Genomic DNA, 14,322 nt, shown 5'->3' with positions numbered 1-14,322 from the left:
AATGTCCCCAGAGCATTGTGGCTTTTTTATTATTATTATTTTATGATTTGTGACCCATTCTGAATAATGTTTCTGCAGGGCGTTCTTCCAACAACTGGGGTTAATTAGTATTTTCACTTTTTCCCCTTCTGAATGAAGCCCAAACTTGCTCACAGCCCACAGTGCAGCTTGTTTTCTGTTCTGAATTAAATAATGCCTAGATTTCTATCAGAATGGGAAGCAGCTTTCCAGCAGAACTGTTAAAATTCACACCCTTACCCCCAGCACACATCTGGGCATAGGGGCAGGGACTGTGGTGGCATTGAGCATCCCACAGCTGCTCCTGCTGTGGTGGCTGTTCTGCACAAGTGATGCTGCTCCTTGTGCCCTGGGCAGCGCTCCCCATCCCTGGGATGAAGCACTGCCTCGTGATGGGCAGTGACAGTGGCAGTGGCAGTGACTGACCTGCCCCAAGTGCTGCTCTGGGATGCGAGACCAGCTCATATTCCCCAGCTCTCCCTTCCCTGCGTGGTGGAGGCCACACAGCCGTGGCTGATGCTGGCTGTACCTGTGTGAGGAGGATGTTGCAGGGGCAGCACGTCACCTGTGGAACTGCTGGAACTGCTGCTCCACGGTGAGCTGGTGTCAAGGGCAGGGTGGGGACGCTGCTCCGTGTGCCCCAGGGGGTGTGACCGTGGTACTGGTGCCATGGCCATGGAACTGACCCCTCTCTGTGGCAGAGGTTGTCCCAAACCCTTCAGTGTTCCAGGACACCACCAGGCTTGCAGAGGCCTGGCTGGGCTGGCAGTGACATTCGGAGTCCCCGGAGGTTGATGTGAGTTGGGTGAGGCTGTGTTTGGGTGGGGAGCTCTGAGCTAAAGCTGTGTGTGACTGAGGCAGCTGAGATCTGCTCTACAGCCTCACTCAAACAATGTGATTCTCTCCTGGTGAGCCCCAGCAGGCAGGAGCAGAGAGAGGGAAGCCCAGAGCCTTATCTTTGGATAAGTGTCAGCCAGACCATGGATGGCGTGTAGAAGCAGTGTTGCCTAATGTCAGGTAACATCCAGTAACCTGCTTTCTCACTGACAACAGGGGGAGGAAAAGAGAAGAAGTACCCAGCTCTCACCTCATTTTCAGAGGGTGAGGTCTGTGAGACAGCATGCTGTTTATCACTGCAGCTTTTCAGTGGAAGTTGCTGGATGTTGTATAGTTATGTCTATTGGGTGTTGACCACGTGTGCTGCAGAAACACTCACTAACCCTTCTCCTGCTGCATCCAGGTAATTCTCACACTCACTCCACTCCTCTCTTGTCAGTAACAGCCTTGTGTTCAGGACTGTTATGCCTTGGTGTCACACCATTCACCTGTAATTAAAGTGGAGTCACAATCTTCACAACTAACCAGAGCTTTATTCAAAGTGCTGTCCTGTGCTAGCTGTGTCCCCTGCCTGATGCTGCAGCCTGCTGGGAGCTGCTGAGCTCCAGGACAAATCCGAGAGCCCCCGTTCCCCATGGACATGGGCAGTGAGGCTGGGCAGGCAATCACTTGAACCAGAACCAGTCAGAGCCTGTGACAGCAGATTGGTGGCAGAATCACAAACTGCTCAGTAGGAGAGGAGCCTTGGTGGCCTGAGAGCTGGGTGTTCCAGAGAGTGCTGCTCTGGCCGTGGGGCTGCTGGTGGAGCTGCCATCTCTGGGCAGGTGACAGCTTCCTGCCCTGCCTGGCCTCCGTGTGCCTCTGCGCTTGTCTCCGTGTTTGCCACCTGTTTAGGACAGACTAATCCCTTTCCCGTGCACTCTAGCTGATTTTGGGGTATGGCTGAGTTGATGATAAGGCCTTGCTGGGATTAGTCAGGTTCAGCTCCCGCTCTGGTCCCTGAACTGTGGTGGATGAACAATGTCAAGATTATCTCAGCCCAACAGTTTTTGTCAAAAATATTTTCCACTCATCCTGCCTGGGGAAGCACCATGTTTAGCTTCAGTGATACAGCCCTGACACCAGAAAAAGAGCTTCCAGCAAAGACTTTTAATTCTCTGTCAGAATCAACGTAATTAAATCCCATCTGATGGGAAGAGGGTTTTCACTGGACCTAGTGACTGTCCATGCTTCTATTTGGAAGCCTCTAGCATCCCAGAATTTATTCCCTGTAACAAACAAGGGGTTTGTTTCCACTATAGATAGCTGTATATATGAAATCTGTTATTTTTCAAGCAGAAATATTTGTTACTTACACTTGCAGTTTATAAACAAGTGCTTTCCACTCTCTGTAACTTACCAGCAGGAGCCAGGAATGCTGCCTCACCCACCGAGACCTTGGGCCTTCCCCAGGCACTTGAGGCATTTGGGTGCTTTCTGCACCCCAAGGGGCAAAACTTGTAAAGTCCAGACAGGCTCATTTATAGCTGCAATCTGCTCCTTCAAGCTGCTGCACAAATCACTTTTAAGCAATTCATTTCAGTGGCTCAGGACATCACTTAATGAACCCAACTAAATTGAAAGAAAGAAAGTTTAATTAAAATACTGCAAGGAAAATGTCTTGAGACAAGCTCTTCCAGGAGCAGATTGAAAATGATGGCACAGACATCTGTCTTCCACGGGAAGGAATGTTAAAGTCGGCAGGAAATTTAGTGTGTGCTGAGTTTTAGAGGGAGCAGATCAAGCATGTGCTGTGGTCTGGCCCCAAGCAGGGCTCTGGGTTCCTGTGAGCTCTTGCAGAGCCTTGTGAAGGGTCTGTGCCCCAGCAAGGAGGGCTGGCAGTGGCAGGCAGAGGCATCGAGCCAGATGTGGAGGCAGAACCTGGCAGTGGCCACCTGCCACGGGCATCTTTGGCTCTCTGGGAAAGGGGCACATCCCAAGGGAGGACCCTGAGTGGCACTGGCTCCTGAAGGCACCAGGAGGGCAATGGGGAGTGCTGACAGGCCATGCCACCTCCCAGAGAGGGGGTCTATGAGCTCTGGGACTTGCTGGGACAGAGGCAGGGGAAATGCTGCTGGGGGAGCACTGAGGTGGCTGATGTCAGTTTGAAATATCCTGTCTGCCCAGACATGGCTGCTGAGGGGGGGTGGCACAGCCCAGTGATCTGGGTGGCACTGCCTGCCCCAGTCCCATTGTGCTGCCATCTTAGCTCAGCCCCAGATGCTGGATTAAGCCATCTTTGGCTGATTAAATTCAAATCTGTGCAACAGGGACTGTCTGCACAGTGTTGGTGTGTTTGCTTTCCTGTAGAACTGGAATTGGAGCATTAAGAACATTTTTCAAATGCCACCACTCTGATGGGCGTGGTGCTGGGGGTCTCACTGCAGAGGTGGATTGTGGCACAGAAGGGTCAGTTTCCCATGCAGAAGGTGTTCCTGTTCCATCAGCACATTTCCCACTTGCCTTCCCCCATTCCCCTTCATGTGCCAGACCCATCGTGTCTCACCACTGACCCAGCTGGGTTTCTGCCCTGGTGCTGCCTCCCAGGCTGACCCACCTGCAGGCAGCTCACTCAGCCACCCTGTGCCCAGGCTGGCCCACGGGCCCCCCTCCCTGGGGTCTCCAGTGTGCTTTGTGATCCTCTGTGGAACGCAGGGCCAGGTTTCTGTGAGAAGCTCCTGTCGCAGCAGGTGCATGTTGTGCCTCCCATGTTCAGCCAAGGGCTTGTTCCAGGGGCACCAAACTGGAATAATGTGACAGAGAATGACATCAGAGCAAGATGGTAACAAAATTGGGTTGTAAGCTGAAAATAGCTGCTCTACGTGAGAGCAGAGATCGCTGCTTCTGAATTTTATTCACTTAGCTGACATTTGGGTACTTCTAATTAAAATTTTCCATCAGTCAATAGTTTTTGCTGATCAGCTAACAGATGGCTGCAGCAAGATGACCAGAAAGACAGACTGCGTGGCACATGAAGTGTGTTGGAAGGCATCCAGGCTGGTGTCTGCACCCCGACCCCTCCTCCTGAGAGCCCAAGGCAGGGCTGTGCTCTGAGAGCCCCCTGGCTCTGCAAGGCAACATCCCCAGGACACGGGCGTGTGCTGAGGGCCAGACCTGGTGCTGCAGTGCTCAGCACAGCTCACCTTCTGGGAAAAGCACCTTTTGTGTTCCTGCTGCAGATAAAGGTCTTGTAAATAGTAAGAGCTCAGTATTGTTACCATCTGTGAGCATCTTCCTGTGTCAGATGTTCAGGTTTTCAGCAACCAGTGATGTCCCTGGAAATCATAGGTTTTCAGAAGGTATTTTGGAACCAGGCCACTTTTTGGGTTGCTTATGCCTTTATGCCCAAGCATGAGAAGTGCCCAGACAGTTCTGTGGCAGAAATCATTGGAGTTTTTAAAGGTTTTAATGTGGAAAGGGTGGAGGACTTGATCAATGCTCAGCTGCTTTTTACAAAGTCTCATTTTTTTAAGGGTGTATTTTGCAGATGGACTTGGATTTTCCATCCCTTTTCCTGAGCCCAAATCAGCCATTTTGAGGAGGTTGTGTCTGCTGTGCAGCTAAGCCTCTTGGCACAGGGATGGCAGCTAAATCCTGCCGTGAGCCAAGGGACAGAGCAGTCGGATGGGTTGCCTGGAATGCTCTGGCAGCGTGAGCCAGCCCAGGCAGTGAGTGTGGGGAGCAGCCCAGCACAGGGCTGGGGGTGCAGGAGGGCAGGCTGCTGCCAGCCTGGGTCACTGCCCCAGGGCTGTGCTCTGACCCCAGCCCTGGGAACACCGGGGAGTCACAGAGGGCTGCCCTGATGTGCCTGTGTGTGTGTGCAGATGAATAATGTGGAAAAGAATAGTAAATAGAGAAAAAAATAATTCAGGAAACTGGGTTTCAGTAACTGCCCAGCTCTCAGTCAGTTTGCTTTTAAGCCCCTAAGATTAGCTCTGTTGGTTAGAGCATGGTGCAAATAATGCCAGTTGTGAGTCCAGTCTCTCTATGGGACACACACGTGCGTGATGGACTCAGTGATCCTTGCAGATCCCTTCCAACTCAGAATATTCTGTGATTTCTTAAAAGAAGTTGCTGTGCTCTGTAGACCATGGTTTGTGGTTATCTCAGGTGTACGTGCAGAGGGTCTGTCCTGCCACAGCCTGGACTGTTCACTGAGGTAGCACCTGAGAACCTCTCCCACCCACCCAGAGCTGGGCTGTGTTGGGGCTGACTGGTGGGGCTGCTTGGGTCTCCTGGCAGCAGGGTGTTCTGGGGCACCCTGGAGCAGCTACTGGTTTTCCTCACAAAGTCAGGGTTATTTGCACTGGCAGAGAGATCCCTGGGTCCTGGGCTAATTGTCCTGATTTACATGCTGTTCTGCCACCACAGGTGTGATGTGTAACAGCTTAATAAGGCCTTCGTAGCCTGACCAATTAAAAATTGCCATTAATCCAAGAGCTAATGAGTTGTGCACCTTGATGCAGATAGAAGAGTTTTGTGTTGTGTGCATACCCAGGACCCACCAGGACTGGTGGGCAGGCATGGGTGCTGGGTGGGGCAGGGACCAGGGCAGCTGGGCCAAAGGCAGCTCTGCTGCTCTGCTTCCCTCTGTTCACCTGCTCAGATGGGCTGAGTTGTGGCTGTGTCTGAAAGCTCCCCTTCCCCTTCCCCTTCCCCTTCCCCTTCCCCTTCCCCTTCCCCTTCCCCTTCCCCTTCCCCTTCCCTCATTCTGCTCCTCCATGACCCAACCCATGCATGGTCTCTGCTGGTGCACTGGGCTCTGGAGCAGCACTTGCCCCACTCCTTTCATGTCCTTGCCCTGGGCACCTGGGGCCCTGAGAGCCTCTGCTCCCTGGGAGTTTCTGTGCTGAACCCTTCCCTGATGTTATTTCCTCCTGAACTCTCCTCTCCAGCAGTTCCAGTAAATTACACCTGCCCAGGATGGTGGAGTGATGTAAACTCACACCCTTGCAGGCTGGCATTCTGGAATGGTGCTTGGGTTTGGTGGGGGACGCTGGGTGACACAAGGGCTGCTGCCAGATGGGAGTTTCTTATGTCTAGGTTGGGTAGCACGAAATTCCTCTTTGCTGTAACAAGGGCAGAGAAATTTGGAATGTGCCAGTATTTTTAGCTGTTCAATCTAGGAGTGTTATTCCATTTTGGGGAAGAGGAGCAGCTGTTGGTAGCTCTGCAGCATCATGTTGTTGTGATGAGGAGCTGAACAGGAGAGCTCAGCAGGGTCCAGGCCTCTCTGAGCTGCTGGGGGGTCCCGTGTGAGCCAGGACCCCAGGCCCATCCCTGCAGGAACAGGAGTCATGCTGGGCAGAGGGACGGGCCTGCCCCAGGCTGGGAGCTCCCCAGGCATGGTGCTTTTCCACTGAGCCCACCCCTCCCTCCCCACAGCCCTGGCCTGACTGGGATGAAGGGGTTGGGCAGGTGCCTTGCCATGCCTTGCCATGCTGTGCCATCCCGTGCCATGCTGTGCCATCCCGTGCCATGCCGTGCCATGCCATGGCTTGCTGTGCTTCACTTGGTGGTGTCAGCAAGCTGTGGTGTTTCAGGGCATTTTGCTGATGCTCCAGATCCTTACTGGGCTTAATGCAGTGGAATTGATTTCAGTTTCCCAGGCTATGATTCACCTCAGCAGGGGATAATCAATGCCAATCACTCACATGTGATTTTGCATGCCATTAGATTGCAGTTTAACCTCTGCTGTCCTCTGCCCTCCCACCTCACACCCCCCTGCTGTGGACCACACAGTTTGGGGCAGGATGGATGGCCCAGGCTCCCCACACTGCCCTGCACGTCGTACCCAGCCCTGCTCTGTGGGACTTGGATGCCAGTTCCTTGTCCCCTCAGCTCCATGGCCTTGCCCAGGGTTTCTTCCTCCCTGCCACCAGAGTGGCTGCACTGCTGTGGCCAGGGGCATCACCCTGTGTCCACTGGGGCCACGTGCTCCTGGCACAGGTGCTGGGACAGGTGTGCTGTCTGTGGCCTCCCCACCAGGACAGGCAGGACCAGGAGCTGCTGCTGCAGCTGGAGCAGATGGGATGTGCCAGGAGCGGGGAAAGCTTTGGAGGAGGGCAGGATGCTTGGGATGCTCCAGGAGCAGGGATGCCACAGGCAGGCCCCTGCCCTGGTGGGCAGAAGGAGAGGGGTGCTGGGTGGGCAGCTCCCAGCTGCAGATCAGGCTGCTCCAGGGATCCAGGGCTCAGCACCGACTGCAGCTTCCCTAGTTTATCTTCTTTCTTTTTAATAACAGGTTCATTCCCTGTTCCTGGCAGAGAGCATGCCTTCCTCCACGCTGGGAGAGGGGGAGGGGGGCGTGTTGTAAATTTGCCATTTTTCTGATAAAACTGTATCGCTACGGCGGAAATCAAATCCCATCTTGGATATTTTTAGCATGAGAGCATGAAGGCACAGAGATGCCGAGGGAAGGGAGGATGGGAGGGGAGGGAGGATGGCGGGCTGGGTCTCCATGGAAACTGTTTGCTTTAAATTCCCGCATTGGGGCACTGAGTGTGTAGGAGGTGATGAAGGAAATGAAAAAGCAAAAAAGAGGCAAGGTTTTTTCCTTTCTGTTGTCACAAAACTGCTGAAGGAACCTTAGGAGAAATGGGCATAAATTATTGATCACCTCAACAGGAATACAAGTGCATTTTCATTAGTAACCACCCTGCCTGTCCCTTGGGGGCAGCAGGTGGGGTGTGCAGCAGCCATGACCGACCTCTGGTCTGCTCAGAGACACCTCTGGAAAGGAGCTGCTGCCACTCTGGGCTCCTGAGCTGGCACCTCCGTGGGACTGCCCCAGCTGCCCTCTGGATGTTCTGCTGTGCCAGGCTGCTGTACTGCCCAGACACACCAGGGAAAGAGCCAGTGCCCAGACCATGGGTGCTGGGGGGATGATGCTTCTGTCAGCTGGGCTGGATTTGGGCTTGGGTTGGATACTTCTATTCACAAGAGGGCTTTTTAATATTTAGGGTATTTTTTTAACATGTGAAAGGTGTAGTTAACCAGGCTCTCTTGGTATTCTTGTCAGAAGTCGTGCTGATGGGCATGAGTAAACAGCAGGTCTGGGGGATCTGTGGACAAGAAAGCCCCCTCTCTGTGGGGGCAGTGTAAATGGGGGCTGGGCTGGGGGGGCACAAGGGTGTCTGGGGTGCCTGGCCCTGGTGTCTCAGAACACAGCCCTGCTCACAGGCTGGTGCATTAGATCATGTCTGAAAAATGCCTCACTGCAGCACACAAAGTTATTTTTAATTCATTGAAAAGAGAATGACCTAAAACCAGCAGCTGGTAATGGAGAGGATTAAATAGAGCAAAACAGGTACATTTTCAATTGAGTAATTTTAGAAGGAAGCAGCCCGTCTCATGATGAGGTGCACGTTAGCACTGCCCAGCCACAGCCACTGAGTGCCCTGGCTGCTGCTGGAGCAGCTGCTCCCAGCCTGTTCCCAGGGCCATCCCCGCGACACCCTGGGGACACCAGCTGAGCCCATGGCACCACAGTGATGCTCTGCAGGCTGGGGCTCACCTGCTACAGCTCTGAAACCTCGGTGAGCCAGGGCTGAGCTGGGGCTGCTGAGCAGGCTGGTGCCAGACACAGCAGTGTCCTGCTCAGCGGGGATGCTGTCTGAGGCACAGAGGTGCTGTTTTGGGGGAGCCCATGGGTGTGAGAGGGGGCTCTCAGGGGCCCTGTCTGGGTGATGCTGCAGCATGGGGTGAGGGCTTGGTGGATGCTGTCTGGGCTGGCATCCTGGAAGACAGACCCTCAGTGGGTTCCCAGCTGCGCCAGGAGCTGGGGCCAGTTGCTGCATTTGGTCCTCTCTCGTTTGCTGAGGTAGCTTTCTGGTCTGTATCTGGGATAAAACTCAAGGGGACAGCTCAGGTTATGTTTCTGAGGCTTTCTCTGCTGGCACACCCCAGAGCTAACAGGCAGGAGGAGCCAGAGCAGTGCTCAGAGGGCTCTGAGTGCTGGTGGCCACAGCCTGGGCAGTGCCATGGCCTGAGAGCACAGGCAGTGTTTGCAGCCGTGGCCAGCACCCAGCCCTGCCCTGAGCCCTGGGCTGCAGAAGGGACAAGGGCAGGGGATGCAAACGGCAGCAGTGAGCTGGCAGCTCTCAGTTGTGGCCAAGTGCTGTTATCACAGAATCCATCCTGCACCAGGGCTGAGGCTCCCAGGCTGCAGTCATGCTTCCAGTTCCCAGCTTCGTGCTGCTGGAGCGGCTCCCCAGGCAGTGGGGGAGCACCAGTTGGGCAGTAATTGCTGTGGAATTAACCTCTGACATTCTTCTAAAAATAGGCCAAACAAATCCAATCATTAGCAGCTCCGCCTGCGTTGCCTCGAGGTTAAACACTGCAGATTAAAGCAGTTACAGGTCTCCGTGTGTCCCCTGGCTTCTGCCACGGAGCCCAGACCCTGGAGATGGTACCCTGGTTTGTGGGGAAGGGCAGTGGTGTGAGTGCAGTGGCTTTTCAGCTGATGGAGGGCTGAAAGGCATCACCCTAATTTACCCTGGGGGGAAATGCTGGGTTCAGCAATGTGCAGGGGAAAGCAGCAATGTAGTTTGGTCACCGAGCTGTTCTACCTGAGAAGCTCAGGGAGAGAGGACACCGGTGTCTTAATTTGTCTGCTCCCTCTCCTGTGAGGGTGAAGGCAAACCACCACCGCAGACAGAGGGTGGCACAAGGGCCAGGTGGGAGCAAGCCCTGCCCACCAGCCAGGTGCTGAGATGAGGTGCTGGGGCACCAGTGGCACCAAGCCCTCCCCAGGTCCCAGGAATTGATTGTGTCATCCCAAATGGCGTGGGCACTCCCCAAGGCATGAGGGGAGCCTGCTGTGCCATGCTGTGCTGTGCCATGCTGTGCTGTGCCATGCTGTACTGCCCAGCCCCGGGCCCCTGCTGCTGACAGCAGTCCTCAGGCTGCATTTACAGAGGCACAGCACCTGGAAATCCCTCTGGAACCAGGGCTGGGGCACAGGCCAGGGCAGGGGGCCATGGCAGCATAAGGCTGAGCCCATTTAGTGTTAAAGATGACAGAAAAACAGGGATTTATGGAGGTCCCACAAGGTACCCACAAGGCATGTCGCTGTGCAGGGCATGGTGAAGCCTGGATGCCTGTGGAAGTCAGGCTGAGTGACTTAAATTGTCTTTGTCTTCTCTTTACCAGCTGACATCATCTCCACAGTTGAGTTCAACCACACTGGAGAGTTACTGGCAACAGGGGACAAGGGGGGCCGGGTTGTAATATTTCAGCGTGAGCAGGAGGTAAGTGCCAGTGAATGCAAAGTGCCCATTTTATCCTTTTAAGTGACGTGTCCTGCTGTTCTCTAATCTGCCTGTGTCACTCCTAAGCTCAGGGCTCTCCTGGCATACTGCAAACTGAGAAACAGCTATGAACATCAGCAGGGTCAGATTTCCTCCTGCCAAACACCTTCCAAACATCACATTGCCTGCATTCTTCTGCTCCAGGTGTAACCGGGGTCAGGCAGCACATCTGAGTGTGTGAGCAGTGCCCACCCCAAGAACCCCTCATGCCACCAAAATTCTGGAAAGTGTAGATGGATGCAACAACTAAGTTTTCCTTCCAAAACTTTGCTCAGGAAGTGTTAGCAAATGCTTTGTTGGAAGCTGGAGGTTGTGCCTCTGGAGAAGTGTGTGTTTGGCCCTCAGCATGGCCCTGCACTGGCGGGCACCCTGCCAGCCTGGCTGGGGGAGCTGTGCCAGCTCCTGCCACCTGGGACGGCCCCCACCATTTCCAAAGCTGCCCCAGTTAGCTGCTCTGCTCTGAGTCAGTGGGACCTGTCCTCAGCTCTGCTGGAAGGAATGCATCAGACCTGGGCATGAGACAGGTCATGGTCCAATGATGGTTTTAAATTTTTCTCAAAGTTAAGGCTTTAAAATAATTTCTACATACACTGAAGACAACTCAGTGGTTAACCATCACATGTGCAGACACCTCCTCAGCCTTTCCAGCACTAGTTCGTTTCTCCTTTTACTCTCATTTCATTATTCTACTGCTTTTCCTGGACTTTAAGCCTCCAGCACTATTCTGAATGTATCCTCTCAGCTCCTCTTCAAGGGGACATGTGGGGCTTCACCCACCCCCCCCAAACCAAGGCTGCCATCCTGGTACTTATAGCTGTCGCCAGCAGCTCTTCTGTGGCTGGGTTCAGCACCTGGCAGGAGCTGGCACTTGGTCCCAGCCATTCACCAGGGACAGACAGTGGGGTGGGACCCATTCCTGCCATGTTCCCTCTGCATTCCCTCTCTGTTTCCACTCCATTCCCTCTCCATTCCCACTGTGTTCCCATTCCGTTCCCTCTTCATTGCCACTCCATTCTTGCTCTGTTTCTGCTTCATTCCCTCTCGTTCCCTCTCTGTTTCCATTCCATTCCCACTCCCTTCCCACCGAGCACACCTGGAGCCGTGGTGCCAGCAGAGGCCGTGCCCGGGCACTCAGCCCTGCACCAGCCCCTGAGCCAGCTGCCAACGCCTTCACTCCTCTGTCCCTGGCAGAGCAAGAACCAGCCCCACCGCAGGGGAGAGTACAATGTCTACAGCACCTTCCAGAGCCACGAGCCAGAGTTCGATTACCTGAAGAGCCTGGAGATCGAGGAGAAGATCAATAAGATCCGATGGCTGCCGCAGCAGAACGCGGCGTATTTCCTGCTCTCCACCAACGGTAGGTGCCCGGGCTGCCCCCGGGCTCCCGCTGCCAGGCCTAGCCCTCTCTGTGCTGTTCCTTTGGGGCACAGCTATTGGAACTGCCCGGGCTGCCCCTGGGCTCCCGCTGCCAGGCCTAATGCTCTCTGTGCTGTTCCTTTGGGGCACAGCTATTGGAACTGCCCCTCTCTGTGCTGTTCCTTTGGGGCACAGCTATTGGAACTGCCCCTCTCTGTGCTGTTCCTTTGGGGCACAGTTATTGGAACTGCCCCTCTCTGTGCTGTTCCTTTGGGGCACAGTTATTGGAACTGCCCCTCTCTGTGCTGTTCCTTTGGGGCACAGCCATTGGAACTGCCCCTCTCTGTGCTGTTCCTTCGGGGCACAGCTATTGGAACTGCCCCTCTCTGTGCTGTTCCTTTGGGGCACAGTTATTGGAACTGCCCCTCTCTGTGCTGTTCCTTTGGGGCACAGCCATTGGAACTGCCCCTCTCTGTGCTGTTCCTTTGGGGCACAGTTATTGGAACTGCCCCTCTCTGTGCTGTTCCTTTGGGGCACAGTTATTGGAACTGCCCCTCTCTGTGCTGTTCCTTCAGGGCACAGTTATTGGAACTGCCCCTCTCTGTGCTGTTCCTTCGGGGCACAGTTATTGGAACTGCCCCTCTCTGTGCTGTTCCTTCGGGGCACAGCCATTGGAACTCTCCGGGCAGTATCACACAGGTGTCGTGGGGGAGCGGCGCTGGCTGAGCTCTGTCCCTTGTGCCAGGGGTATTTCACGCAGCCCCTCCCTTTGAGCGAGAGAGGGAGGCTTCTGCCCTGACAACAACTTGGGGTTTTTATTCTCAGGATCCTTGGAATTTTAATTTTTTTTTAAGACAAACTGCAGGTGTTTAGTTTCAATTTGCAGTCATGTTGGGCTCAGAAGTTCCATGTTACGTTCTGATAAATATTATGAGGATCTAGGAATATTATTTGGGATGAATGGGACGTTAAGATGGATGTGACTTAATTACTTCAGGGGAAAAGGAGGGGTCTAATTATATTCCATAACCAACTTACTTTGTGTTATAGAATTGACTCTATTGATGATTGTAATAAAATTCAAAGACTTATTAAACTCATTTGGGGGAGAATCATTGAAATGAAATTAAGATTAATTATACAGCATAGTGTTCTGTTAATTGAGTTTTTAAATAGTTTTTTGATTAACAGGGATATTACCCTTCCATTTGGGCGGTGTTCCATACGCAGGCAGGTTATCAAAACAATTAATTTGGAAATACTCCTGTGTTATTCTGTTTCTTTTTGTTTTTACTGTTACACTAGCATTTTATAGTGAACCCCCCAAAAACAGAGCAGGTTAATAAAAACAAAATTAATTGGTATTGCTTTGGAGTTGCTGTGTAAGAGAGAAAATGAAGATGGATGATGGGGTTTTGTATGAAACCTGGTGGAAGTGATGATAAACTATGGATGGAGTCCCTGCCAGGAGGGAGTGAAGAAAACACCATTATTCAAATAACCCCAGGTGTTCCTGGCACTCTTTCTGCGGGGGCTCTGTGGCACAGGGGGTGGGGTGCTGGGAGGAGACAGGGAGCTGCCTTCAGTCCTGTGAGTGCTGGGCTCTCACAGCTCTGATGGGGAAGGTCAGCACGACTCTGGGTGAGCCACAGGACCCTGCCACATCTCAGGGGCACGTCCACGTCGTTCCTGCGTAGGGCTGTGCACCAGCAGCCTTCTGTGGGCACAGGTGCCTCTGTCACCACTTCCAGCAGTGGCCCTGGGGGCACAGGAGGTTTTTCCAGCCTTGGTGCATCCATCAGTGGGTGGCTCAGGGAGCAGCTGCCTTGATGCTGTCCTCTCTCCTGCCCCAGATAAGACTGTGAAGCTATGGAAGGTCAGCGAGCGGGACAAGAGACCGGAGGGATACAACCTCAAGGACGAGGATGGCCGACTCCGAGACCCCTCCATGATCACCGTGCTGAGGGTGAGTGTGGGGGGACCAGGGTGGCTGCAGAGCCGTTTCCTGTGGGGTCTTGGATGAAAGCTGCTGCTGGAGCCCCCTGTGTGCCCTGGGACCCGCAGTGCCCCCGTGCCATGCTGGTTGGTGTCCAGGGGCATCCTGGTACCCGAGGCCGGTGCTGTGGCCGGCACATGGCAGGGCAGTGCACGAGGGGGCTGCCAGGGATGTCTGGGCTGTGCTGGTGCTGGGCAGACGTGCTGCCAGCGCCGTGTGTGTCCCGTGTCTGGGACCCCAGTGCCACAGTGTGCTTGCTGCCCCATGGCTGGGCCCATCCCAGTGAGGAGGCAGGGCAGAAGCTCTCCCAGCTTGGAGCATTCCCAAATGTAGCTGCTGCTGTAGGAGCAGAAGTACTTCCTCCATATGAGTTTTCTTCATGGTCATGACCTTAATCAGACCAGACCTGCTTGTAATTTATTAACACTCTGTCAGAATTTGCATTTTGAGTACTTGTGGGTTTTATATTTATACATATGAAATTATTAATATGATTGTGCTTACCTCACTTTATGGGTCCCAGTTTCATTGTGCATGAAGCCATTGAGGACCCTGGGCAGGCAGTTAATTCTTGTCTCTGTATAGGGTTGCTCCTGGTGACTGGCAGCATTTTCCTTTACAGAGCAAGAGAGCATTTATTTCATGTAGATGTGTATCTGCAGTTATGTTTTGGGCAGCATTTCCAGCCTAACATGGTGATACGTGACAGCCCGTTGGAGAGGCTTGCTCGGTGCCTGGCTGTCAGAGCTGGGGCTGTCAGCCCTT

General features: G+C 53.7%; 1 protein-coding gene across 1 annotated transcript in view; it reads left to right on the top strand.

The window, feature by feature from the left end:
• PPP2R2B (protein phosphatase 2 regulatory subunit Bbeta) overlaps window positions 1-14,322 on the top strand; it is a 39,478-nt gene that overhangs the window by 14,762 nt on the left and 10,394 nt on the right. Inside the window, exons 2-4 of the mRNA XM_050979791.1 lie at window positions 10,048-10,145; window positions 11,397-11,562; window positions 13,415-13,527. Of these exons, the coding sequence (XP_050835748.1) occupies window positions 10,048-10,145; window positions 11,397-11,562; window positions 13,415-13,527 (377 nt within the window). The remainder of the gene's footprint in view (window positions 1-10,047; window positions 10,146-11,396; window positions 11,563-13,414; window positions 13,528-14,322) is intronic.

The sequence above is a fragment of the Serinus canaria genome, chromosome 13, assembly GCF_022539315.1.
Source record: "Serinus canaria isolate serCan28SL12 chromosome 13, serCan2020, whole genome shotgun sequence".
NCBI lineage: Eukaryota > Metazoa > Chordata > Aves > Passeriformes > Fringillidae > Serinus > Serinus canaria.
This window is presented reverse-complemented; position numbering and strand designations above follow the sequence as displayed.